The 25,880-nt window shown below is 41.0% G+C and overlaps 1 protein-coding gene across 12 annotated transcripts in view; it reads left to right on the top strand.

Annotated features, from left to right (window-relative positions):
• Positions 1–25,880, top strand: part of RC3H1 (ring finger and CCCH-type domains 1) — a 73,653-nt gene that overhangs the window by 22,451 nt on the left and 25,322 nt on the right. For 8 of the 12 annotated variants that reach the window (XM_063165500.1, XM_063165488.1, XM_063165498.1 and 5 more), the window contains exons 2-14: positions 1,135–1,500; positions 8,715–8,835; positions 10,090–10,329; positions 11,389–11,564; positions 12,377–12,577; positions 13,710–13,842; positions 15,368–15,486; positions 17,039–17,151; positions 19,765–20,046; positions 20,362–20,579; positions 22,285–22,661; positions 23,684–23,815; positions 24,382–24,552. In XM_063165500.1, coding sequence (XP_063021570.1) covers positions 1,270–1,500; positions 8,715–8,835; positions 10,090–10,329; positions 11,389–11,564; positions 12,377–12,577; positions 13,710–13,842; positions 15,368–15,486; positions 17,039–17,151; positions 19,765–20,046; positions 20,362–20,579; positions 22,285–22,661; positions 23,684–23,815; positions 24,382–24,552 — 2,514 coding nt within the window. In that variant the 5' untranslated portion in view covers positions 1,135–1,269. The remainder of the gene's footprint in view (positions 1–1,134; positions 1,501–8,714; positions 8,836–10,089; positions 10,330–11,388; positions 11,565–12,376; positions 12,578–13,709; positions 13,843–15,367; positions 15,487–17,038; positions 17,152–19,764; positions 20,047–20,361; positions 20,580–22,284; positions 22,662–23,683; positions 23,816–24,381; positions 24,553–25,880) is intronic. The other 4 variants (XM_063165496.1, XM_063165495.1, XM_063165491.1 and 1 more) reach the window with 1 other exon arrangement.

Here is a 25,880-nt window from a genome sequence, read left to right as displayed (position 1 = left end):
AAAGTAAGCCAGACATCAGAAACTATTTAATTACCAATTTTCTTTTTGGTAATGGTTTTTTCATATCATGTGATCCATCTATTCTTGTACATTTCTACTCATATGAGTTCTGCTTTTTTCCTGTCCCAAAGCAATATCTTGTCTTCCATTCCCTTATAATGAGTAATGTTTGATCTTGTTAGTTATTTGATTTGCAAGTGCCAATAAGTAGTAAAGAACTCCCAGCTTTTCCTCTATTGTAGTTCCAGTGTGGTTTCTCTACAGAGTAAAGGTGTTGCTTTTTCTGTGCATGTAATCTCTATGCAGACAGTGAATGATATAAATTGGGGTCACAAAAGGAACAGTTAAGGAACAGTATGCAGTCATAAATGACTGCTAGAAGTGGTTGTCCAGTTTTTGAAGGCTGGAGGTGCTGGATGGCAAACAGAGAGCAAGTTGACAATGCTGAATTCCAGCAGGAGTGCATGCAGATTGCCAGGGTAACTGAGATGTGTCTGGATGGGTCCATGTGCTACCACAGAGCTCAGCACATGTGAGGCTGTGTGAAGGTGCTGGAGTAGCAGCACACAGTGTCACTGAGTGAGGTGTGAGAGCTGCATTGCACAGTGTCTGACTGACCCTGAGCCATCCCTCCAATCCCCCTCCAGGCTTGGGCAGCTCACACCTTTCTGGAGTCATTGTGTGCCAATCCAAAGCCCACTGGACTGTGAAGAAAGGTTGCTTCTGATAGAGGCTTTGGATGAAGCCTTGTCTAATAAAATTATTTAAATATTTAATTATTTTGTACAGTCAATATTGTACAAAAGTGGATTAATGGAATTGTCTTTTTTATTCACATTTTGTTGATGTCTATTTGCTCATTTTTAAAGAGAGAAAATAAAAACGAGAAGCTAATTAGTCTTACAACTTCAATGTGATAGTTATCTTCCATGATTTATTTTAAACTGTGTAACCACAGGAATGGTTTACACTGGCTTTTCCAGAGCCAGAGACTAGCTGGAACTAAAGCAAGTTGTGACTCAGTCCTGTGTTTAATTCAGCTACTCCTCAGGGAGTGGTGCTTCCCTAGCACAAATGAGCTCCCGTGCCTGTTCTGGTACAGAATGCTAACTCTGTGTTTCTGTTTTCTTCTAGGTTATGTTTCACACTATGTGCAGACTGTCTGTACTTACAGAAGATATTTAAAACCAAACAGACTTTTTTGCAAAATTTTGATTCCAGTGGAATCTGTGCTTTAGATTTTTGTCTTGTCGATTAACTGGTGAAGCAATGCCTGTACAAGCTCCACAATGGACGGATTTTCTCTCCTGCCCGATTTGCACACAGACTTTCGACGAAACCATCCGCAAGCCCATCAGCCTGGGCTGCGGCCACACTGTCTGCAAGATGTGCCTCAACAAGCTCCACCGCAAGGCGTGTCCCTTTGACCAGACCACTATCAACACAGACATTGAGCTCCTGCCTGTCAACTCAGCCTTGCTGCAGCTTGTGGGTGCTCAGGTATCCCTGCTTTTGATTGTTTTTTTCATCTGTTTCAGTATTTTCCTTCTTTTAGGAGGACAAGTCAGGAATAGTAAAGAATATTATATTGTCTTAATGATGTGAAGAGAAGGCATCTACCTTTTTGTAGATGTCTGCAGGAAGTAAAAGTGCCTGGAACAGCAGTTTAAATCTTTATTGTGCTGGTGACCGTAACTTCTGTTACGTCTAATTCCGTGGGCTGTTACCAGAGCGGGTTTGTTGTGTTTGCTTCCTTCTTCCTTGACTCCTACCTAGCCATGCTCTGGCAAAAGGATGAGCTGGATCAGTGAGCTTATTTTGTGGAAGACATTTCTCTGTGGTAGGTTATGTGCTGTACTGTGTTCACCCTGTGAGACCTGTGTTTGGTTGTCCCAAAAGCAGGAGGGGCGTGTAAAGGATGTGGGACAGATCTATCTGTTAGCAGCCTTTATACAGCCTTATTTGAAACTATGCAATGGGAACACAACTTCCTGAGATGACATGTTACTCTAAATCCATAGTAGTGAGGGGGGAAGCCTGCTTGAGACCCCCTTTTTTTGCTGGAGTAGGTATTGGTGAGGTCAGCTGAAGTGGTGATATGATGGGGATGAGTGGCACTGGGACTGACAACAGCCCCAAGAAGGGGCAGGGGTGTGTGGAAAGCAGGATCACCCTGTTCAGTTGCAGAACAGATTTAAGATGATACAAGTTTATGGATGTTAGGTCATGGGTAGCTCCCTGTGACCCACACCTTCCAAGGCTTGTGGACAGCATTGTGGTCTTAGGAGAGGAGGGATAATCCTGTCTAATTTATGGGTGAAGAATGAAAATGTATCTGGGATGCAGTTATCATAAAGGGATTACTGCTTTATTTTGTACTGCTCCAATGTCTGGGAAATTAAATGCAGCAGAAACTTCAATGAGATCTGTAGTCTGGGGAAAAGGAGAGAATTGTGGAAGAGCTGTAAAAGGTGTGGAGGAAAGAGAGATACTCTTGTGTTGCTTTTTATTAGGTACTGTGACTTACAGGTCCAGTGTGCTTTTGCCACTTCTTAGTTTATCAGGTAATATGGCTAATTTGTTGGTTTTTTTCGTGGTGTATGGCATAGAGGTTATTTCAGAAGCTCAAAATCAAGTGGTGTTTCTGGCTGTGCTAAGTGACTCATCCTGCTCTGCAGGAGGAAGCAGTGAGATTGTGCACTCCCATTTCTGTGATATGCTGCCATCTTTGAAGAGCTTCCAAGCAGTATTAAATCTATGGGTGATGTCATTAAAAAAGTTACAATTCTCTGTCTCTTACATGTTCTTCCTCTCTGCAGTTTCTTGAATATTTCCTGTTGCATCTGAATGTCCACATTTGTGATAAATGTCTTCCCCTTGCATTTGGTTATTTTGTGTGCACTTGTTAAGCTTTATGAGAAGCTGTATGATAGCTTCAATTTGACCTCTGCCAGAATTTAAATTTTTATGAAAACAAGATTCTGTGGAATGAGATGGAAATCCACCATGCTCTGTATAGGTAACTGAGAATTTTTTCTGGTTTTACTAGTTAGCCAGCTAGAGTTTTGTTATCCATATGTGTATCCATATGAGGTATAAAGAAAGGTTTTATAGTATAGTGTTTGTCTCAAGAGCACTCAGCTTTAAGTTCTGACTTGGCACATGATGTCATTTTGTGCTCCCTTTTTATCCCTATTTTGGGATGAAGATTCACAGGACCTTGTTTCATCATGACCTTAAAGCTGCAAATGCCACCAAATGATACATGATTGCCACCCCTGTTCTTTGCCACTCATTTCTGATTGTTTGCTACTCCCAGCAGTGTGTTACCTGTAACAGTAACTATGGATCCTAGCTATTTATTTCTGACAAACTTTCCCCTTAAGAGACCTTTGAAGCCCCTTCCCTGCCTGCTCCTCATTTGAAATGAGCACGTGAATGAAATCAGTGTTCAGTACAACTCACTCTTCTCTTGCTTTCCCATCCTGGCAGCTGTTGCAGTGTTTACCAGACACTGGATTACTAGAAAATGAATACAACTACTTTCCTGGGAAGGACAGGGAAACATTTGCTGTTTTCCAATAGACTGTCTAAGGCCATTTTTAAAAATCTTTTTATAAAAAAAGGCTTGCTTAAGGACAAATTAAAAAAAAAAAATACTTTAGAGAAAGTAGTGATTTTGAACTGTCCCACTAAGAGATTGTACTCTTCTATTTCAGCAAAATGGTCTGTGAGCAGCAATTGAGCTTTCAAAGCATGAGTAGTGTCAACTTCAGTTGAAACCGCTTCCATTTGTTTTTCCACTTCTGGATTTAGTTTCAGGAGCATGTATATGTCATTAGGGTCCCATGTACCTTTAACCTAAGTCCACAGAGACCAGTAATATTTTATTTGTAAATGCTAAATTCCAAAAAAACAGGTTTAATTTTGGAAGGAAATACAGTAAAGCCCAACTAAAGCTTTTATCTGTAAGGGAGAAGAACAGTTTGTTCTTTTCCCTTTGGAGTGACTTCTGAGGAATTCACACATTTATACTTGTTAAGTGCTTTTTTTCTGGAGGTGGAGGAGGAGACCAGGCAGTTTAAAGAAACAAATCTATTCTGCTGTGACTGGCAGCAGTGACAGGATTCCAGGGCAAGTCACTTTGGCTTTTGCACAAGTACAGCCAGTGAAATAAGCAGGATTCTACTTCTGGGGAAAACACTGAATTTGTCACAGGTCACCAGGAAAGCAGGAACATATTCTCTGATGGTAGCATTCTCTCTCTGGATAGAATTTATCACTCTAACAGTGAAAAGAGTTGGTTTCTTACTTGAATTAGATTCTTTCTCAGTTTTCTCTCTCCTCACCCCTTTCTGAAATGAAACCCATGGCCCAGGTTATAGGCACCCTTTGTGTGGAATGAGCTGTTGCAGATTCAGATTTTCTGCCTGCTCCCCTGTAGCATGGCTCACATCAACACTGGTTACAGGGGCTGCTCTGGAAGGCAGTGGGCTCAGAATAGAATAGAATCCCAGGATGGCTTGGGCTGGGGGAACCTTTAGAGCCATCTCATTGCAGCCCTGTGCTGTGGGCAGGGGCACCTTCCACTATCCCAGCTTGCTCTAATCCAGCCTGGCCTTGGACACTTGCAGGGATGGGATATCCACAGCCTCTGGTTAGGTAGTTCAGACCATGTCTAGATAAGTTTTGTTACATAAAATGAGGGGAGCAGAGGGATCAGAAAGGCAAGATGAGAATTATTATTCTTGTGAAAGCTGGACATAGCTGAGTACCTAAGCAGGAGCCATGAGGGAAGGGAGGCACAATGGCCTTGGACACAAATCAGCAAGGCATTCACAGAACACATTGCTTCTTAGACTTCCTGGGTAAAGGAATCTTTTAAGTTTGTTTCTGTGAGAATAAGGCTTTGCATTTTAGCTATTCAAGCATGCCCATATTACTCACTATATGTAACTATTTTAAGCATTCACCTGGCTAGTGTTTTGAAGGTACCCAATCATGAATCTGTCATCTAAGCTCTTCCCTCCTGTTTTTTTAACCATGCAACAGCAGCAGGCACATTCCAAACAGGTGCTGTAGAGTGGCAGAAATGCCTGTGGTGCTTTAATTTTGGAATAATCTGCTGGACATGATAAACAATTCTGTACAATTCTAGACACTGGAATTGTACATGATGAGAGACTGGGTGATCTTAATTTACAGCCCTTTCAAAAGGGGAAGGTTGAAAGTGCAGAGCTCTTAGAGGCACGTGTGAATTTTTTTATTTTAACTTCTGATGAAATAAAGTGCCACAAAAGAGGAATTATCTGTGGAAAAAGTTGTCTAATGTAAACTTTTGAGGAACTAAAGACAGTAGGCTTTGGGTTTTGTTTGATTTCTCTTGGCAGGAAGCAAATCATTCATTTGCAGGGAGGAGGAGGGGAATATTGCTAGAAACAGTTTTCAAACCATACAAAAAGGGGTTTGGTCTGTTTAACATGTTCTCATTCTGTGCAATTAGATGTCTAATGGTAATTACTGACAACTCAAGCTGACTTTCTTCATCAAATTACACTTAAACCACCAATTCAGAATCACTGCCTGGTATGAGATGATGCTTTAGCATTCTTTTCCAGTCCCCTTCCTTATGCTGTCATAACCTGTCTCTTCCCACAGCCACAAGCCATGCTGATGGGTAACATTCCACTGTCAGGATACTTGCAGTCATTGCCAAAGCAGATACATGCAAAACCATCACAGATTGAAAGCAATTAAAGAGCTGAGATCATTTTTCCTGTGTTGCTCTCATCCCCTTTGGGAGGTGTTGATTACATGATGTGAATATATTTGCAGGGGAAGCTGTCACAAGGGTGTGATGTCTGAGAGAATGGAATATGGACTGAGTGTGAAAATAATGAGCTCACTCTGTGGGGCATCTATTCTGGGGCTCCTCAGAGGCATTGTAAACAGCAGGAACCATAGGGTCATGTATGCTATTAAAAGGCTATTTTGGGAAGGGGAAGTGAAAATGCTTTTGAGTTGAGTTATTTCTCACTTGTCCCTCAGCAGTTCCATGATGGAGCCAAAGTCAAAAATTCACATTTCCTGTCACTTATATGAATTATGTCTTCATGATTTTTCCTTGGGTAGATACTATTCTTACAATTATTCTAATCCTAAAATATAAAAAAAACTCTTGGAAGTTTAATAATGGTGTAATACAACCAGCAAAAGGAAAATTACTTGTAAATTTTATTGTGAAGTGCACTGCATGCATGAAGTGTGTGCATGAGAACGAAATTCTCTTCTCCTAAGCACTCCTGAAAACCAGAGAAAAAGCATGTTTTACTCTTCAGCACTACACTTACTCCAACTTCAGATAAAAGTTGAATCTCTTTGGGGCTCATTTTGCAAACAGTACCGTTGTACAAAGCATTTAGATTTTTACATTGAAGCTTCCCTTCAAAAGAGAAGGAATGGGAACAATATGCAGATAGTGTTTGAATAGCTTGATTAGCTCTTGGAAGTTTTTCTCTGCCAGCCTTTCCGTGGGGGAAGGGGAAGCTTTCTGTTAGTTGCTAGACAGTCCTTGTGTCTCGCTGGTGGAGTTGTGCTGTGTCTGGCATTCCAAACCAGTGCTTTGAATGTGTGCTAAACCCACTCCAATTGAGGGTTGAAATCCAGGGCTGAGCGTGGCTTCCTGTGCCACGTCTGTTCCCAGCCCCTTTGTCTGTCTGTCTGTCTGCTGGGGCTGGGACATTGGCGCTGTTTGGGCTGGCAGTGGTGCCACAGGGAATGCTTGCAGGAGAATTGGAGTTTGTACAGTGTGGGACTGCAGGAAACAGGGCAGAGATGGGGCAGGGTCTGGATCCACTTGAGATGTGTCATTTGCTCAGTCAGCCAGTTCTGCCACGGAACTGCCCTGGCAGAAGCAGACTGATAAAATGGCAGTGCCTGCGAAAAGGAGCTGTGGAATATTCTGTTAAGTTGCAAATATTGCAGGAGTTAATAATAGTTTCCCAAATCCCAAAAAACCACTCAAGATAAGGTTGTTGTGACTATTTACAGCTGTCCACTCTAACATACAGAGTTGCAAAATCTCCTTTTGCTGACAATATTCTTGCTTACAGACAAAAAAACTACTCAAACCCAAAAACCAAAATACCCCAAACAAATGCTGGCCCAAAATTGAAACCAAAACCCCACAGAACATTACAAGTTAACTTCCATTAGTGATAAATATCAAGGCTAACCTTGTTGTATTGGTGTGATTGAACTTGGGTTTTCTCTTTAGTAAGAATGGAAGAAGCCTAGATCAGGCACAGCCTCTATCTTGTTTATGTTAGTTTGAGATGATACTATGTTAATTCCAGCTGACATGTTGCATTTTGAGACTTTTCTTTGTTACCTGCTTGCTGCAAAAGCAAGATAGTAACTTTTTATTTTGCTCTATGTGTCAAATGAGAAACTTAGCACAGTGACCCAGTTGTCTAAGGAGAAGTGTGATCATATGATTGAAGCATTGGTTTTTATTAAAATTTATATAAAAGCTGTTCACACTGGTGATGGCAACCATATATGTGTGTATATATATATATATTATATATATTTGCTGCTTTTATGTGCTGTTACCATCATAATGCTGCTCTTGCCATGGCTGCATTGCATATGAAGGTAAGCAGGTTTGTCTCTGTATTTAACTGAAGCATTAAAGGCTTTTGCTTTTAGATTGAAGGCCTGGGTTGGTCCCTGTAAGCAGCTATGTGGGATTAGCATGCTGTTATTGCCACTGGGATGGGGATTGACTTGGAAATAGAAGTCTGAGATATATTTGCACTTTGACAGCAAAAAGAAAAAGTGCTTGTGTTTAGTCTTCTGAGGAATTCCAGTTCTCTGTACTATCATATTGGGTTGACTGCTGGACAGTGATGTTGAGAAGTGTTAGTACAGTGCTATACTGCACCCTCAAATTTGATGAAAGCTTTGAAAGTTTTCCAAGAGGAATGTAGAACCAAAATTATAACTTGGAGGGGTGTGGTGCAAATCCCTTTAAAAACTCCTGATATCTGGTCAATGTCTGGAAGAAGAAACAAATGTCACCTGACAAAAACCCAGCACAAAAGCCCAAGGATGTAGTTGGCTTCTATCATCAGATAATACTCACAGGGTGTGTTCATATGCACCACAGAGGATAACTTGGTCGTGCTTTGTAACTGTGTCTACTCAGAATATGTTCCAGGGGTGTCTTATTGTATTTGCTGCTAAGTCTTTCTGCCACTAATCTTAAGTAGCTGCAGTCTCTTATCCCTGGATGGTTTTAGAGCTGTGAGGCCATAGATACAAATTTGTACTTAGCAGCAGAGCAGGGTTCTCTTCGGTTTTTTTCTTCCCCTTGAGATTTTTGGCCAGTCAGCTTTGGCGATGTTTCAATGTGTTCTATTTTAGCCAAAGTTTTATAGTTTCAGGAAGTGCCTTGTTAAGCCTTCTGCTTCTAGTTCCTTTCAGCCACTAAATAAGTCTCTTAAACATAAATCCTGTATTTTTGTTTTCATTCTCACTGGGGTTTCTTACACTGTTTGTTCACTAAATAAGCTGAAAAAATGCTAAGTAATACAGCAAAATCACAAAAGGAGAACAAAACAGGAAATGTGGTGTAGTAATAAATGTTTGTAAGCATGGTTGCCACTTATTTATGCATATTCATAGTAGATGTACATGTCATCTCTCCTCAGGTTCCTGAGCAGCAGCCAATTACTTTATGCAGTGGAGCTGAAGATACCAAGCATTATGAGGAGGGCAAGAAATGTGTGGAAGAATTGGCATTGTACCTCAAACCACTCAGCAGTGCAAGAGGTACTTCCTGCATTGCTTCCTTGGAAAATGAAACAAAATACCAAGCAAGATGCAAAACAAACTAGACAACTATCCAATTATTAGTTAGTATGTTTGAAAAATGGATATAAATCTAGTTTAGAAACAAATTGAAACAGATTTCTTAAACATTAATATTATGTTTTCATGGAGGCGAGAGAGATGTAGAATTGAAAGGTGTCAGAAATAATTCAGAAAAAGGCTGAGGTTTTTGACCATGCCATAGTGAGTTGAGACCATCTTTGATTTGATCTTTGCAGAATAAGTAAAAATAGATAATTTTACCTTTTTTTTTCAGTTTTGCTTTGTGATAATTGTAATGATGCAGCTGTTCTGTAGAGGATGAATGAACTCATAAGAGAAAGATACTACATATAAGATAGATAAAGAAAATTATAAGTAATACTTGGTTTATACAAGGTCAAATACAAGAGCTGGGTCAATCTGGGTAATTCTAAGTTATCAAACCTGCACTGTGTTGAAGAGTATGGATTTTATGTATATTACGTGTGCTGGATTTGGGCAGTCTGTCAGCCCAAGTAGTGAAGTTGAGCACCATGGGCATGAGGTTATCAAAAAAATGATTTTTTTGAGAAGCTGAGTCTTTTGTGACCAGCGCAGTGTGACAGCAGAATCACTCTGGGAATTGGTGGCCCAGTGAACAAGCTCTGGCTATAGAGCAAACTCAGCATAGCAGCTGTTTGTCTAGTGAGTCACCTCTTCCTTTAACCTGAATTAGGTGGCTCTCAGCATGTTTGTGATTCAGAGTTTTGGCACAAAATTAAACATCACCCATGCAGCTCAGGACTCATGTAAGCTCTAAACCTAAACAGAGAAGGTACTACATGTAGGCAAGAAAGTAAATATGTTCTGAAAACAAACAAATGTCCAAGTGATCCCTAAAGTCCATGAATAAGGGGTGAACTGGGAATCTGTATGGGAGGGTGTGGGACAAGCTACCAACATTAGAGGTTCAGATTGACTGATCTGGCTTCTTAAAAAGCCACATCTGTCAATCACAAGATTAAGCTTGTGGGGAAGCTGACTACCAGAAAACTGCTTTTGTTACCAGGTGAAACAAATGAAATGAACTTATCATATGCCTTGACTAGTATTCCCTTTGACAAAATGGACACCAGGAGAGCTAGGTTTGCACTTGTCCAGCACAGTCACTGCAGACTGGCACAAAAAGAGGAGTATGAGGTAGTTTTTAATCTGTTTCATTTTATTTTGAAGGTGTGGGTCTTAACAGCACGACTCAGAGCGTGCTGAGCCGGCCCATGCAGAGGAAGCTGGTGACATTGGTCCATTGCCAGCTGGTGGAGGAGGAAGGGCGCATCAGAGCCATGCGGGCAGCGCGGTCGCTGGGTGAAAGAACAGTCACAGAGCTCATCCTCCAGCATCAGAACCCTCAGCAGCTCTCCTCCAACCTCTGGGCTGCAGTGAGAGCCAGAGGCTGCCAGTTCCTTGGGCCAGGTAGATGTCATCACACTATCACTGCTGTGCTAGAAGCACTTTAGAATTCAGCCATTGACAAATGGCTGTCCAGTTGCCCAAGGGATTTTACTAAGCAACAGCCTAATTTCTTAATAGTAATCTTCAGAATTAATTATTTTTCTGTTGGGTTTTCTTGTATGCTTAATGCTTTTTCAAGTGTTCTGTAAAATTCAGAATAGGTGTCCTTCTGTTCTTGTCTATTCCTTGAAGATCTTTCTAGAAAAAATAAGGTTACTGGAAGTGACTGACATGGCTGTTTTTCCTACTTAGGGTAATAAACATACAAAACAGTTGTGGGGATAGATTTGTTTCAGTTACGTGTACACACTTTTAAGAAGTTGTGCATTTATAAATTAAATTCTTTTGCTTAAAATACTAGAAAGAAATCAATGTTACTTAAAAAATGAAGTCTCATTATTGAAAATATAGACTTCACTTGTTGAGTCTTGAAATATGAAGCCAATTTCTTAATGAAAAAATAGTGAAGCTTTTCCTGACTGAAAGAGATGAAGACTGATTTTGAGATACTAACTTTCATACCGGTTCAGGGAAGAGAGGTTGGTTATGTAGCAAAATAGCAGTGCTGCAGCCTGGTTGATTGGTGTGGACACTCTTTTTTTATGGAAATGAACCTTGCTCTTCCTTAGCCTGTCAGCTTTTTCTTCTGGGATAAGTGTGGGATGTAGGCAATACACTTTGAAAATTTGTATTAATGATCAAGAGATGTACAGACAGGAACCTTCTTATCAGATGATGCCCAAAATGGATGATGTTGTAGTGGTAGCAGTAATAATATTAATATAATATATAATAGTAAATCATAATAATTTTCCTAAGTCACAGTCTGGGAATCTGGAGGGGTTCCTTCTCTCTTTGCCCTCCCTTCTTGCCCAATTCCTTTTTTTCTCTGTGGCTTTGTGGTTCTGTTGGTGGGAGTTTTTAGCTGTTATCCCAATTGTAGGGGAACAAGAAACTGCAAAGGTTTTACTTGGGCTTCTCTCATCTTTTGTCTCTTTTTGCATTTCTCCTGACTCCCAGCAATGCAAGAGGAGGCTCTAAAGCTGGTTCTGCTGGCTTTGGAAGATGGATCTGCTCTGTCACGGAAGGTCTTGGTTCTCTTTGTGGTGCAGAGACTGGAGCCACGATTCCCTCAGGCTTCCAAGACTAGCATTGGGCACGTTGTCCAGCTCCTTTACAGAGCCTCCTGCTTCAAGGTAGGAAGAAGATTCTGACTGGAGGTTTTGTAATGCTATGAAAACCAATGGTTTTCTCTTTGTTTTCATTGTCCTGTAACATTTAATGTGCTAAAAATATGTGTACTTAGAGGAAGTATTGCTCATTAAGTCCCACATGAATTTAGAGTTCTTTGTCATTCAGCTGTGGTGGCAGTGCAGGCTGAAATAGCAACTTGAAGCTGCAAAGATAGGTTTTGCCTTTGCCTCGTTTCATGGAGGTACTGTTACAAAACCTGGATGTAAAGCAGCATACTTACCTTCTTAGAAGTGGCTTAAAGTCAGAAAAATCACCAATTCTGTTAATTCAGTTGTGTTGTGGTTAGAATCAAAGAAAAAGGAGACTTTTGGGTGTCAGCTATATGAAGAAAAACTGCTTAATATACTTCTCAGTATTTAATATCCGTTACTAGATGCTCAACTTAAATGTCTTTTGCTAAATGAGTGGAAAAACACTTAGGTTTTGCTAATTGTACCCTCAAATAAAATTCTGCAATGCAAACAGAATATCTTGATTGAAGGTGTGGATGCTGTAAAGTCATTTAGAAAGTGTGACAGTTTGACTGGTATGTGGGTCAGAGTCCAGGTTAGCAGTGTTTTGTGTCCATTTTATAGTGGTTCCACGCTATAAAGTGTGCATTACTTTGGTAGGAACTGGTGTTCACTGGGTGGTGTTATAGTTGGTTTTAGTTTGGGAGAAGGACTTAGATGTGACCAAAGACGTCACTTACCTCGACTTCACTAATCTTGGGCTTATCCTGCTTAATTGCATTTGGCTCATTTCCCCTCTCTAGGTGACCAAACGAGATGAGGACTCCTCCCTGATGCAGCTGAAGGAGGAGTTTCGGACGTACGAAGCTCTGAGAAGGGAGCACGACTCGCAGATCGTTCAGATAGCCATGGAGGCGGGTTTGCGCATCGCGCCAGACCAGTGGTCCTCGCTCCTCTATGGAGACCAGAGTCACAAATCCCACATGCAGAGTATCATTGACAAGGTAAAGCCACCCAGAACCAGCCCAGTCCATCTTGTTTGCAGCTGTTTGTAAATTGAACTCAGAAACTGTGCCCATGTGCGCTTGCCCAGTAATAATTTGTCCTGTTATTTCAAAACCTGTTACATCCGAAATAATTAGAATATATATTTGTAATCTAATGAATCTTGCTTCCTCTGCCATCTGGACATTTTCGCTACTTTACTTCTTTCTGCAGATGGAGACCCACAAAGTTTAGCTAAATAATTGGGGGGTGACATTTATGAACAGCTGATAAGTGCCAGTGTAGTGACAGAGGCTAATGGTCCATGTTTCTGGGCCTGACGTTAGTGCATCAGTTGGAAAAAAAATGAGTCCACGTGTCTGTGTCTGAAGACAGAGAGGTGGAAACACATTTTGTATAATAAAATACTTAAACTCTGGAAATGCCCAGATCTCTCTGTGTTCAGAAGCAACATAGGATAAATGGACTTTTAGGTTAGGGGATGCTTTTGTAAATGCCTAAATTAGGTGGGAAGAACTGAACCTTGTTGAATGGTTATGAAAGCTGTGAAGCAACTGCTTTGGCTGCTATGCGCGGGAATTAGCTTCAAGATAGCTTCTGCTGTGTATTTATGCCTTTGCCCACCTTTTGAAGCGTCCTGCCAAACATCTCTTGAAGGATCTAGGTAGAATAAACAGTTTTAAAACTGGAATTCAGTGATGTTAGGAAATGGAATGTTGCTAGCTATCTTTTCCTTCAGCCATCTTGTTCCTTATTTTCTGCTTACTGTACTCAATTTAAAACAGGGTGCAAGCCTGTTGTTTTGGGGTTTGGAGATATTAGACTCTCCAGAAATCTAAATTAAATGGTTTCCAATATGGCCCATTTTTTTTCTTGGGTAGCAGCACAACACAAAAGAAGTGGGTTTTATTGCTAGAAATAACATCAGCCTTGATTTTGTGTATTTCAAAGTGTAATTTAATGCAATGTCAAAGAACTGTGCATTCATAATAGAAGGGGTTCACTGAAATGGGCTTCTGTGAAAGATCTTTATCTCTAGTTTTGAGAGACAGTCCTTGTCTGTGGAGCAGCCTTCAGAAACCATGAGGATTGCTATGCCTGTGGAAAGTTAATTATGGTCATTTTTTTAAGTTGCAGACCCCAGCCTCGTTTGCACAGAGTGTTCAGGAATTAACTATTGCTCTTCAGAGGACTGGAGATCCAGCTAACTTGAATCGTCTCAGACCTCACCTAGAGCTCCTAGCAAATATTGATCCCAGTCCAGGTAAATCTGGGTGTTTCAATAAAAACCTTTAAGTTTAGCAAAATGAGCTTAACACTGTTCAAGGATTGAAAGCTGATCATCAAGTGTAAGGAAACGTCCTCCTTACTCATCAACTAAAGAGTTTTGGATTCCAAAGTAGAAATTTGATAGATTGAATAGAGAGAAGCTAGACAAAAGTCAGTCTAGACAAGAATGGTTTGTTACCCTGCAGAATTCAGTATTTTTCTTGTTCATAGGTAATTCTGCAAAACTAGGAAAGAGCCTGGCAAGTAGAAGATAGTTGGAAAGAATTTAACTGGGAAATAGAAACGAAGCTGTTGACAGAGGAGAGAAAGATAGAAATTGTTGGAAAAGTCAGCAGTGCTGTAAGGACTATCTGAGGGAGGTGGGAAGGGACAGAACCAAGTCCTGTGGCTGCAGTATTATTTTATACCTGCTAAAATTTGTAAAATCAATATTATATATCAAAATAGTAAAAAGATATAAACTACAGCTTCAGGAGATGAAAAATTGTACTTCATATTTGTTTAAACAAACAGAAGTTAAACTTCCTTTCCAATGAGGACCAGCTGTACTTCACAGCTAAAGGAGATGCAGTGCTTTCTTCCCAAATCTTACATACTGAAACAAGCTGGGGACACAGCTGTGCACTGCAAATTTGTTTGCAAAAAACTGGTCTGGAAGGTGGCATCACTAATAGCCTCTCTTGATTTCAGTAGCCAAGTCTGGTCTTTGTGGTTTTTTCTGTTCTGTTGAGCTGCCTAAAGAACAGCAGGGAAGCATGTTGAAGTACTTGTGGAAGAATTTAGTCCCTGTGAGTGGAATATAATGTCATTAATTCTGCTAAAAATCTTGAAAGGCTCTTTGAGGTACTGTCTTTTGCAGCAGAGTGTGCAGGCACACAGAGGGAGTGTCAGCTGCTGGAACAGATTCAAAAACTTAGGAAAGTAAATTGGCTAAAAAGAAAAAGTGCTTCTATAGAATTGAGACTGTACAATTTATTCACAGTGGTTTTGATGGTGGTCTGATTCACAGATTTGCCTTGTGATGTTTTTTCCACATGAGAGGCATTCATTTCTGTTGCTGTTCTACACCTGTGCCTGTGTTACCAGGCCAGGATGACTGTATTGTATGGAATAATTTTACCTCCAGGAGTTTGAATGCAAAGAGGGATTTTGAACCTGATGTTTTTCTAGGTGAGAAGAGTTTGTACAGTGCCTTTGCTCTGGAGTTCTTGTGAGATGAGAAAGTTCTTGTAAAAGGAAATAATTTTACATTTTGATAATGGCCTTGCTGGCTCATTTGGTATTTTGTGCAGTTCAGGCTTGAGTTGATAGATACCTCTATTCTGTAAGAGCTAAGCGTCCCAGAATTGAGGTGCTGAAAGCTTTTTATCTACTGATGGAATGTTTTTTATAAACTTGGCTAGTCAAGTTTTGTGATACTGTTGTGGGGTTTTGTACCTGGTTTTGGAAAATCTTTCTGATTTTTTCCCTTTGTTTGATGTTTGCTTTCCATGCAACAGATGCTCCACCTCCAACATGGGAACAACTGGAAAATGGACTAGTTGCTGTGAGGACTGTGGTTCATGGCTTAGTTGATTATATCCAGAATCACAGCAAAAAAGGAACAGATCAACAACAGGTAAAAGCTAAATCATTTGGGAAATATGTAGCCCTAAGTTTTATTGGCTGTATCTTATAGTAGAGGTTTACTAATGTCATCTGGAAAGATTTAGTTTGACAGGAAGCTAATTGAAAACATCACTGCAATTCATATTTATCAAAAAAGAAACAAGAAAGGAAAAAACATGAAACAACACATATTTACCTCGGAAACCTGTTGAAGTGATTTTCAGAGCTCACTAGGATGGAAGGAGAACAGTCTGATCCAGCTGCATGCTTAGGGAAATGCATAACAACCTTCCTGAGTACAGGGTGGGGAAGGGACACTGGGTGCTGCTGTGATTTATGGGGATTTTCTTGGTTTTGTTTTAATGTGACATATTTCAGCCACCTGGCTCTTTGTTAATGAGATCATCCTTATACCTGTGCTGAGTGGTCTGTCAAGCTTGAAGATTTAAGAACAGTTTATATGAAGGTGCAATCCAAGTTCCTGAAACAAATTTTTTTGTTTCAGCAGTGACAATATAATTGTATATTAACTTCTTTCATAGTTACCTTATCACACATTCCTTTGATGTCATTTTATTGTGTAGCTCAGTTGATATAAATGCTGCTGAAGTACAGAGCTGCCTGTCCCAGTCCTACTCCTCTGTCTCCTTGGCACTCATCCTCTTGGAGAGCTGGTTTGGGGAGCTCAACTAGTGAAAAGATTATCTCTGCCAAAAAACCAAAAATTAAAGTGAACTATTACTGCTGTTTCATCTTTTTGCATTACTTGGGATGGATAATGAGCACTGTCACCAGCAAAAGGAAAAACAGTAGAAATGCATAAGTGGGAATCTGGGAGGGAAAAACATCAAGAGTTTTTGTTGTGGAGAGCCTGTGGTACATGCTGTGCTGCTGGGAAGGGAGCCTGGAGCCTGTGAGTAGGAAAGGGAGGTCTGGGTAAAGTTGCACTACCTGGCAACAGTGGCCAGTAAAAGGTTGTGTGGCTTATGTTCACTCTGCCTGGATCTTCCCACTGCAGTAGAAGGCAAAAAAAACCCCAAAACAAACCAAACTAAAACCAAACAAACAAACCCTCCCAAAACCAAACCAAAATAAAACAAAAAAACCCAACAGTTTGCAGGTGGCTTCTGACAGATATTCACCTTTTGGCTTCCCAGAAAGCGTGTTGACTTTTACAGATGTTTCCCTTGGTGCACTATTGAAAAGGTATATCTGATTACTGGTAATTTTTTCATCCTGTGTCAGTTTTGTCCTCTTAACTGTGTCTTAAAATGTACAGCTGTGTTCCAGTCAAGCTCTCCAGTAAGGAGTTTGACTAAAAATGCTGTAGAAAACTGAGAGTGACTTAGTTGTCAAAACATGTACTCTTGAATCTGTTGGCACTGTTGAAGAACCAAACCCAAGTACTTCAGTCATTTATTTCATGTCAGCTATTCCAGAAACACTTGAATTAGAGGAATTATCAACAGTGAAACTCCAGGCCTTTGATAAGATGATACATTCAGCTTGGCTAAGTGCTTTTCATGGTCAGGTATCTCACCTGGTCTCTTTACCCTTGTCAGCCCCCTCAGCACAGCAAGTACAAGACATACATGTGCCGGGACATGAAGCAGAGAGGAGGATGTCCCAGGGGAGCCAGCTGCACCTTTGCACACTCACAGGAGGAGCTGGAAAAGTAAGTGTTCTACTAGTAGAAAGCAGTCCAGTCTTTGTTTCATCTTGTCTATAAGAGTTATTTCTCATATTTAGGAATGAGGGGCAAAGGAGGTATAACCTGGCTGTTAAACTAGTAAGAAGTAATGTGATAAACTTGTAACAGTCATTTCTTAGGTTTTGGAGCTACTTGTTCTTCCATACAGCAGGATATTTGCTTTGTTCATCAGCAATGCAGCTCTGAAAGTGTGGTGCTACACTAGTGTTATCCAAACTTTTTGGAGGTGGGCTGTTTTCTCTACTTCTTAAGTGTGACTAAACATGCTGTGTGACAGCATTCACAGTGGCTGTTTGGGGGTACTTCTCCTCTTCCCTTTTCATTCAGGTAGGTTGCTGGCAGTTTTCCAAATGTAAGGAATGTGTTGCTAGCTCTTCAAAGAGCTAAAAACAAACAATTCAAGATTTTTTCCTGCAACAATTCTTTGTGCAATCTGTCAAAAAATTTCATGCAGGTACTTTCGATTGGTTACATCTGTTGTAAAGTTAAAAAATGATGCTCATATCAAATCTGCAGTCTAGATCCATTACAGATTTGGGAGGGTTACCAGTTATGCAAGAGCAAGATTCTGTTGTTCTGCAGGTTGTTTTAATTTCTTTTAAGTAAAATGGATTATTTAGGAGCTAAAATAAATAAATACAGTGTATTTTCCGTAGTATATTAGCTCGTTACTTGCTTTAAAAATTCAAAGAAAAGGTGCTTTTTAATGAGAAGAAAACTGCAAAGGCTCAGGATTGGCATGCAGTGTTCCTTTTTCATTTCTTAATCTGAAGCTCAAAGCATTAATGTCAGTTCATGGCCTCTATAGCCAGCATGCAGTGCATAGACAAAACACAGAGAAAGAAGAGCGGAGCATGTGGTGTTAGAATGACAAAGACAGTTATTCATATGAACAAGGAATAGGACTCCAGTACTTGTGTGCTGCAGAAACAGTTGAAGAGTTTTTTGTCTTCTGTCATCATGCTAATGAAATGGAGATTGGTAGTGCAGCTTTGGGATGATTTTGTTGACCTGTGTTGGATGGTGGGTCAGTGTTACAGCCCTGAGCCAGGTGTATGTATCAAGGACTGTTTGTCAGCTTTGCAGGGGGGAGAGGCCTGGTGTAGCCAGACTGACTTGCTTGCCTTAGTATTAATGTTGTCCTGGGCTGTAGAGAATATTTGTTCAGGTTCTGTGGGTGGGTGGGGAACTTGGGAGTTCTGATTGTTCCTTATACCTTTTATCTTTGCTTAATTCCTTTAAGTAGCTGTTGTGTTAGCACTCTTCCTTTTAAAAATGCTTTGTGTGACTAATATTCATTGCTGTTGCTGTGTGACTCCTCTCTCTCTATATATAGCTTTAACTTGGGAGGAAGGTTATGGGGAAATGTGTGGTAATGTTTAGATAGCATATTATCACCTAAACTTGCTTAAACAGCAGCTCATTCCCTCTTGACAAGGGACAAACATGCAGTGTCCGTAGGCAAGAACTGAACTTTTTAAAAATTCATTTGTGTCCTGCACGTGTGGAGACTGCAACAACATCTAAAAAGCAAAAGAGCCCCAACAATAAAACCCCTTTTTGTCTCTCTTGTGTTGCTGTTAATGCACATGGGCAACTACAGAGATTATCTAAGGATTGAGTAATCAATCAGTTGCCACCTTTTTCTGCAGTAATTTGTATACATTCCTAGTCTGGGTTCCCATCTCACTCTGACTGTTATTTATGATATCAAAGTGTTGGCTTCAACCCTGCTGAAGAAATGCTATTTGCTTCTTGTTCAGTGAGAACACTCAGGTCTGCCAGTGTGCTCTCATACTTGCATTCTGGGACTTGAACTAATGGCAGGGTATTTAGAGGAGCACCTTCAACTCTGGAATTTGTTCTCCAGTACTGTTGGCCTGCTGGTTTCTGTGGAGCTTTGGTTAAAATGCCTGTATTTCTTCAGGCTTTAGTCAGAAGCAGTTAGATTTTTGGAGTTGCTGCATGTTCATAGAGTTTTTATATCTGCAATCACTTTATCAAACAGCAAAAATGGTGTAAGCTGTGTATTGATATAGTAACATTAATCTTAAGATATACTTTAAAATATATCATGTGGCAGTAAACACTTGGCTTATTATTGGACAAGCGGAGCAAAAGGGTATAACTTCATATTTTTTCACTGAAATTTTCTGCTATTAGTTTCTTCTCTGAATAAAACAGGCTTGAACAGTCTGTGATTCTTATTCTGAAGCTTGTATTACTATATTTTATATGATAGTAGTACTTTATGTGATGCTTGGTTTTGGTTTTCTTCTCTTGAGATGCATATATGTGTAAAGAAAGTAGGATTTGTAAGTTTGCTGTGTGAAGTTTACCTGTGAATTCTTGATGTACTTGTAATTAAAAGTCCATTCTTGTTCTGATTGAAATTCTGATTAATAAATCAGCTATCAGAGAAGTTGTAGTCTAAGAGGTATTTTCATAAGCCCCTTGAAGAATTTGAATAAAAGGAAGCTTTCAGTAGAGTCCATGTTTGAAAAATCTTGAAAGTACAAGTCCTTTTAATTTTTTTTTTTTGTTTCAATTTTTGATATGTGGTTTCTTTTTCTGAAGATTCCGTAAAATGAACAAGCGTCTCGTTCCCCGAAGACCCCTTAGTGCCTCCCTGGGCCAGCTGAATGAGGTGGGCCTGCCTTCAGGAGCTATCCTCTCAGAGGAAGGGGGAGTGGACATGCCCAATAGGAAAACTTCTGCTCTGCCAAATGGAATTGTGTCAACAGGCAGCACAGTGACACAACTGATTTCTCGAGGGACTGACTCTGGTTATGAAAGTGCCCTGAAGCCGGGGAAGATGGACCACCTGAGCAGCAGTGCCCCTGGATCCCCTCCTGACTTGTACGGCTCTTCCTACCTGTTCTTCACGTTGTTGTGGGTGTAAATGGGGAGTAGAGACAAAGGAAACCAGTTCTTTAAAAAACAAACAAAACTGGAGTTGTGGTGTTCTTGTGTTTGGTTGGGGGGATTTTTAATTATTATATAGTAAGAGTAGAAAGCTAAAGCTAAAACTCTAAACTGTGTTAATTCCCTGTTTGCTTATATTTTAATTAGAGAAGGTGATAGAAGCCTTCAGAAGGTGGAGTGTAGACAAATAACAGTGTTAGAGTACTATACCAGGCCTTAATGAGCAGTGCCATCTTTCCACTTCTTTAGGCTGGAATCTGTTCCCAAGAGCTCTATTTCTGCCTTGCCAGTGAACCCTCATCCTGTGCCTGCTCGGGTGCCAGCTGATCTGCCCTCAGTGTCTGTCACCAAGCAGTTGCAGATGGTACCACGAGGGTCTCAGTTGTACAGTGCACAACAAGCAGATATGTTTTATCAAGACCCCAGAGGGGCTGCCCCATCGTTTGAGCCAGCGCCCTACCAACAAGGTAAGATTGACACCAAGCTCTTTCATCCTTGTGCTGATTTTAGTCTTTCTTCCCACTCTGGTTTTTAAGCCCTTTAATTGAAGTTCTCTTACAAATGACGTGGATGAAAGACACTAATATGGTCATGTCATAATAAAATGGAAATTGGCAGGATTTTATATGCCTTGACTGAAGTCTTCAGTGCAAGTGAAAACAATACCTGTATCTGTTCAGGTGTTGCAAGTCCTTCTGTCTTCAGTTCTTCCTAACTGGGCTGGATGAGGGATCCAGGGTGGTAAACCTTAATTTGGTGTGACTCAGAGAAAATGGAAATAAAGTGCATATGATGACTAGACATAAATGAAATTGGAGAAGAGTGTTCACAGAAAAAGAAAATGTCATAAAAAAGGAACTAAGAGGAAAAATTTAACTATAAAGAGAGCACGTGGAGAAAGATCATATTGAGGGGGATTAAAAAGAGGATATATGGCTATCTGTATGAAAACAGAGGATGAGTCTTAGGCAATGTGAGGACACAGAGAGAAATGAGATAAAGTGAGGTTAATGTGAAAGAAAAATAAGTAATGACAGACCAAGGAAAGTTAAAAGCAGAAAAAGCTCTAGAAAGCAAAGGTGAAATGGGGGAAACCATTTCTGAGAAAGTTGCAGAGCATTTTGAATAAAAACAAACTACTTACATTTGTTCCAAAAGTGAACATCTGAGTTTTCCACAAAATTTGATGTGATGCACATATTCATGCTTGTTTTAAAATTATCGAGAGATCCTGGATAGAATCTTCAGGTAACCAGGCATTGTGATATTACAAGTCTTTCATGATTTACAGTTCTGAAATGTCTTTCTCCTGAGCAAGACATAGAACAAATCTCTAAATGACTTTAAATCCTGATAATCCAAGTTCCTTTACCCACCCAGTGGTTCTGATATGCTTGAGCCCATCCAGAGAAGAGCGATAAGGCTGGTGAGGGACGTGGAACACAAACCCTGTGAGGAATGACTGAGGGAGCTGGGGGTGTTCAGCCTGGAGAAAAGGAGACTCAGGGGTGACCTTATCACTCTCTGCAGCTCCATGAAAGGTGCCTGCAGTCAGGTGGGGTTGGTCTCTTTCTCCAGGCAGCACTGACAGAACCAGAGGACACAGTCTCAAGCTGCACCAAGGGAAATATAGGTTGGATATTAGGAAGAAATTTTTCATGGAAAGAGTGATAAAGTATTGGAATGGCCTGCCTGGGCAGGTGGTGGAGTCACCATCCCTGAATGTGTTCAAAAAAAAGGCCAGATATGGCATTTGGTGCCATGGTTTAGTTAAGGTGTTTAGGGCATGGGTTGGACTTGATGATCTTGGAGGTCTCTTCCAACCCAGGCATTCTGTGATTCCATGAGATAAATTGAATTTAGTTGCATGGATGAAGATGTACAGACCAATCTTCAGTTTAATTTTTAATTCTTACCTAGCTGAAAGCATTTGTAGCAATCTGCAGAGACATTCTGGTGATGTATTTCTATTCACTGTGGTGGGCTCAGTCTCACCAGCTCTTCATCAGCTACTGTAACATTGACACCATGCTGGTATCTTAGGTAATTACACAATGTCACTCGAGCTTTGGATCAACTTTTACTTCTTAAGGGTTTTCTACTGTCCATTTTTGTGAGCAGCTGTGCTAATCACTTTCTGTATCTTGTGTTTCCCCCCTCGCCTCGCCTCAGGAGTGTACTATCCCACTCAGTCCATGTCTCGCTTTGTGCGCCCCCCTCCGTCGGCGGCCGAGGCGGGCGCGCCGTACCTGGAGCACTACGGGCCGTACCTGCCGGAGCGCGTGGTGAGCCCGCAGTACCCGCAGCCGCAGGGCTACCCGGCCCTGGCACAGCCCATGTACCCGCCGCACTACGACGGCCGCCGCGTCTACCCGCCCGTGCAGCCCTACCAGCGCGAGGACGTGGTGCGCGGCAGCCCCGTGCCCATCGACATCCCGCAGGCGGCCGTGCCCCTCTACGTGCCCGAGGCCAGGGACAGATACCAGCAAACGGAGCCTTACTGCCCCGTGGCTCCGCATCTCGGGCAGATCCGACCTTCCTGCCACAGGGTATGGGTTCTGCGCTGTGGTTTTCTGCTTGCTTTGGGAGAGAAAGCGTAAACTGCTTGGGGGATTGAATGGTTTTGTACTAAGGCCTTTGTGAAAGTCTGAACTTTAGGAAGCGGACCAAAAACTGGAAGGTAACTAAATTACCTTCAACTCTCAGTCGACTCTCAAGTTGAAATGATGTTAATATGTAAAAGTAGGCCGCTTTAGCGCTCCGAGTAGAAAAGCATTGGAAATCTCATACGTTTCTGACTTTTCCAGCAAAGATTAGGCTGGAGAGGTTTACTCAAGTGCAGATTAAATACAGCGTGTGGAAATGGTCACACATGCATTCTTGTACTGCCCGTCTGTGACTGACCAACTCTGTACCTTAATAATAAACATTAAACAAACCTGCCTTGATAAAAGAATTAAAAATTCTGCTCTTCTGAATTTTTCTAGTTAGATAGCTAACTGGAGGGTATTCCTGCTGTAAGTTTACAAATTGGTTTTGGTAACTCACCAGCTGGAATTGAGTTCTGTAGAATAGTTGGACTTAAGTCATTCAGATTAAAGGTTCTGAATCCTATTGCCAGGTATAGGAAGTGTTTTTCACATAATTTACAGATTTATCAGTTTGAGTGTGCGGTGTTTGTGTTTAATTCTGTTGCAAAGTGAATAATAAATGTGACTACTGACCTGTAGAGTTCTATTAAGTTACCCTACATGACTGTAATGGAACTTGCCATGCTGAACATGTGCCAGTGGGAACTTTGTCAAGTTGTAACACTTGCCTGTTTGTGGGGTGTCTTGAACTAACACTGGCCAGTGTAGGAAAATGTATGTCATGTATGAAAGTTAACAGGTAGACTTAAACAAAGTGATCATTACTTGTTGTTTTAATGATTCTGTCTGTCCTCTGTATTTCCCTCTCCTTGCAGTACATAGCTGTCTTATCTTGTTCAGATAAACAACACTTAGAAAATTATTCATTTTGTACTTTTATGCTTCAGGAGCTCTGAAACATTTTCCTGTCTTCATTTCAGCCTCATCCCAGCCTGGATGAACTTCACCGACGAAGAAAAGAGATCATGGCCCAGCTGGAAGAGAGGAAGGTGATATCTCCACCTCCTTTTGCACCATCACCAACCTTGCCTCATCCTTTTCACTCAGAGGAGGTAAGCATATTTTGACAAAACATGAGATACTGACATGTTTAGAAAATACTTGGGCCTTTACGTGCTGGTAGGTGTAGACAACAAGAAAATCAGAACAATAGAGCACTGGCAAGTGTTGGGCAAAGTAAATTTCGTGCCTAGCTGGGAAACCCTTGTAGTACAGTCCCCAGTATTTCAGCTGGCTGTTGATCTACCACTGGTCCTGAGCTCTCTGTTTGTGGTGCAGCCAAGAAAATTAATTTAGAACCATTACTAATTGAAGTAATCGCTCTTCACAGTTACCAGACTTTACTCCTGACATATTTAGAATGAAGTAACAGCTTGATAGAGATTTGTTTTTTTAACCAGTGTCAAAATATCACCTTTGAACTGGCCAAGTGAACAGTCAGCACTGGGAGTGTAGCCAGGGGCTCAGAATTTCATGCACTTCTTGTGTTCTCTGGCCCAGTTCCAGAGGGTGGTGTTTCTGATAAAAAATAATCCTGGTCATGTTTCTCAAGTTCACTACTGTTGAAGTGCACAGGGATGGCTGTGAAACTGCTTCTTGCCTTCACTTACAGAACCAGATTTTTGTTTTTGTACAGTACTTGGATGAAGACCTGAAGGTAGCTGGGAAATACAAAGGAAATGACTACAGCCAGTACTCTCCGTGGTCCTGTGACACCATCGGCTCCTACATTGGAACCAAAGATGCAAAACCCAAAGATGTTGTGGCAGCAAGGAGTGTGGAGATGGCGGTATGCAGGGATAAGGGGAGAACAGAAGGGTGGATATTTCTGTGGGTTGGGAAGGACTTTCATGTGCTTTCCACAATGATGGGCAGTTTCCCAAGCACTTCCCCAAATAATGATGGCAGTACTTTTATTTAAGCTCAGAAGTGCATCGCAGTCACAGAAAGCATTTGCTGGTGTGTGAAGCACTTAGCTTTCAAAGTTATGAGCAGTCCTACCCTTGTGTAGCTGGTACAAAATTCTGCATGTAGTTGCAGTATAGCCTTTCTGCTCTGAAGCCATAGATAGCAAGAATATTGTGCAAGAATTATTATTTGCATTTACATGAAATGCAAAACTTATTCTGTCCTGGCAGCTTTTTAATTGAGCATGTCCGTCTGTTGCTGCCTGTATTTCTTTCTGTCAGAGAAAGATGCTGTAACTTAACTTTAGGCAATTAATTCCTTTGAAGGTGGCTGTTGTTGCTGTTAAGGGTGTTACTAGTTTTTACTTGTAGGACTGTGATTTTTGGCCACAAGAGTACCCAAAAGTTGCATGCAGTTTTTGAGAAAAGTCAAAACTTTCACTAGGCTGTTTCTTCTTGAAGGCAATTTCTATATCTCTGCTGCATTTATTCAGTCCTTCCCTGAACTTTGGGAGGTGGGCTGTGATCTTACTTTGTGCTGCTGCATTTTTGCTAGGTTGCAAAATAAAGGGGCTGCTTGGGTGTTACTATTGGGAGTCATGAATGGAGAAGAATATAAAGAGGAGTCCTGCATACCACCACTATTCAGTTTCTTCCTAACATTCAGACATCACTCAACATGAGGAGTAGGCTGGTAGCCCATGCACGTAGCAAGTCATTCAAGCTCTTCAGGAGAAAAGACTGTTTAGCCTGAGAAACTATTTTACAGAGATTCATCTATCCTCCTCCACTCCTCATCTGCAAAAGTGATCTATTGATTTATTTTTGTATTGTTGGAGTCATGGAGACCTTTCTTTGGCCAATAAGAGGTGGGGGGAACATTTCTCATCAGAATTCATTCTTCTGTGGACAGATGCTCACCTGTTGCAACCACTTATTAAATCAGGATTTTTTTTTTGGTTCAGCTTCTCCTCAGAAAGACTCCCCTTTAGCCCTCTGCCCCATTGGAATTAAATTTGTCTTTTTTCTGTCTGCTGAATTGCTTTCCTCGTAAAATCTTGAAGCTGCTGTTGGAAATGGACCCAAAAAGGAGGCTTTCTAGTGAAAAAAGCAGAGCAAAAAATTGCATTTCGTCTGCAGCTTTGTCCTTTTTACCTGTCCTCTTGCTGTCAGTCCTACACAGTGTGGTTGCCCGGAGTTACCACACTGC

The sequence above is a fragment of the Melospiza melodia genome, chromosome 11, assembly GCF_035770615.1.
Source record: "Melospiza melodia melodia isolate bMelMel2 chromosome 11, bMelMel2.pri, whole genome shotgun sequence".
In the NCBI taxonomy this organism is placed as follows: domain Eukaryota; kingdom Metazoa; phylum Chordata; class Aves; order Passeriformes; family Passerellidae; genus Melospiza; species Melospiza melodia.
This window is presented reverse-complemented; position numbering and strand designations above follow the sequence as displayed.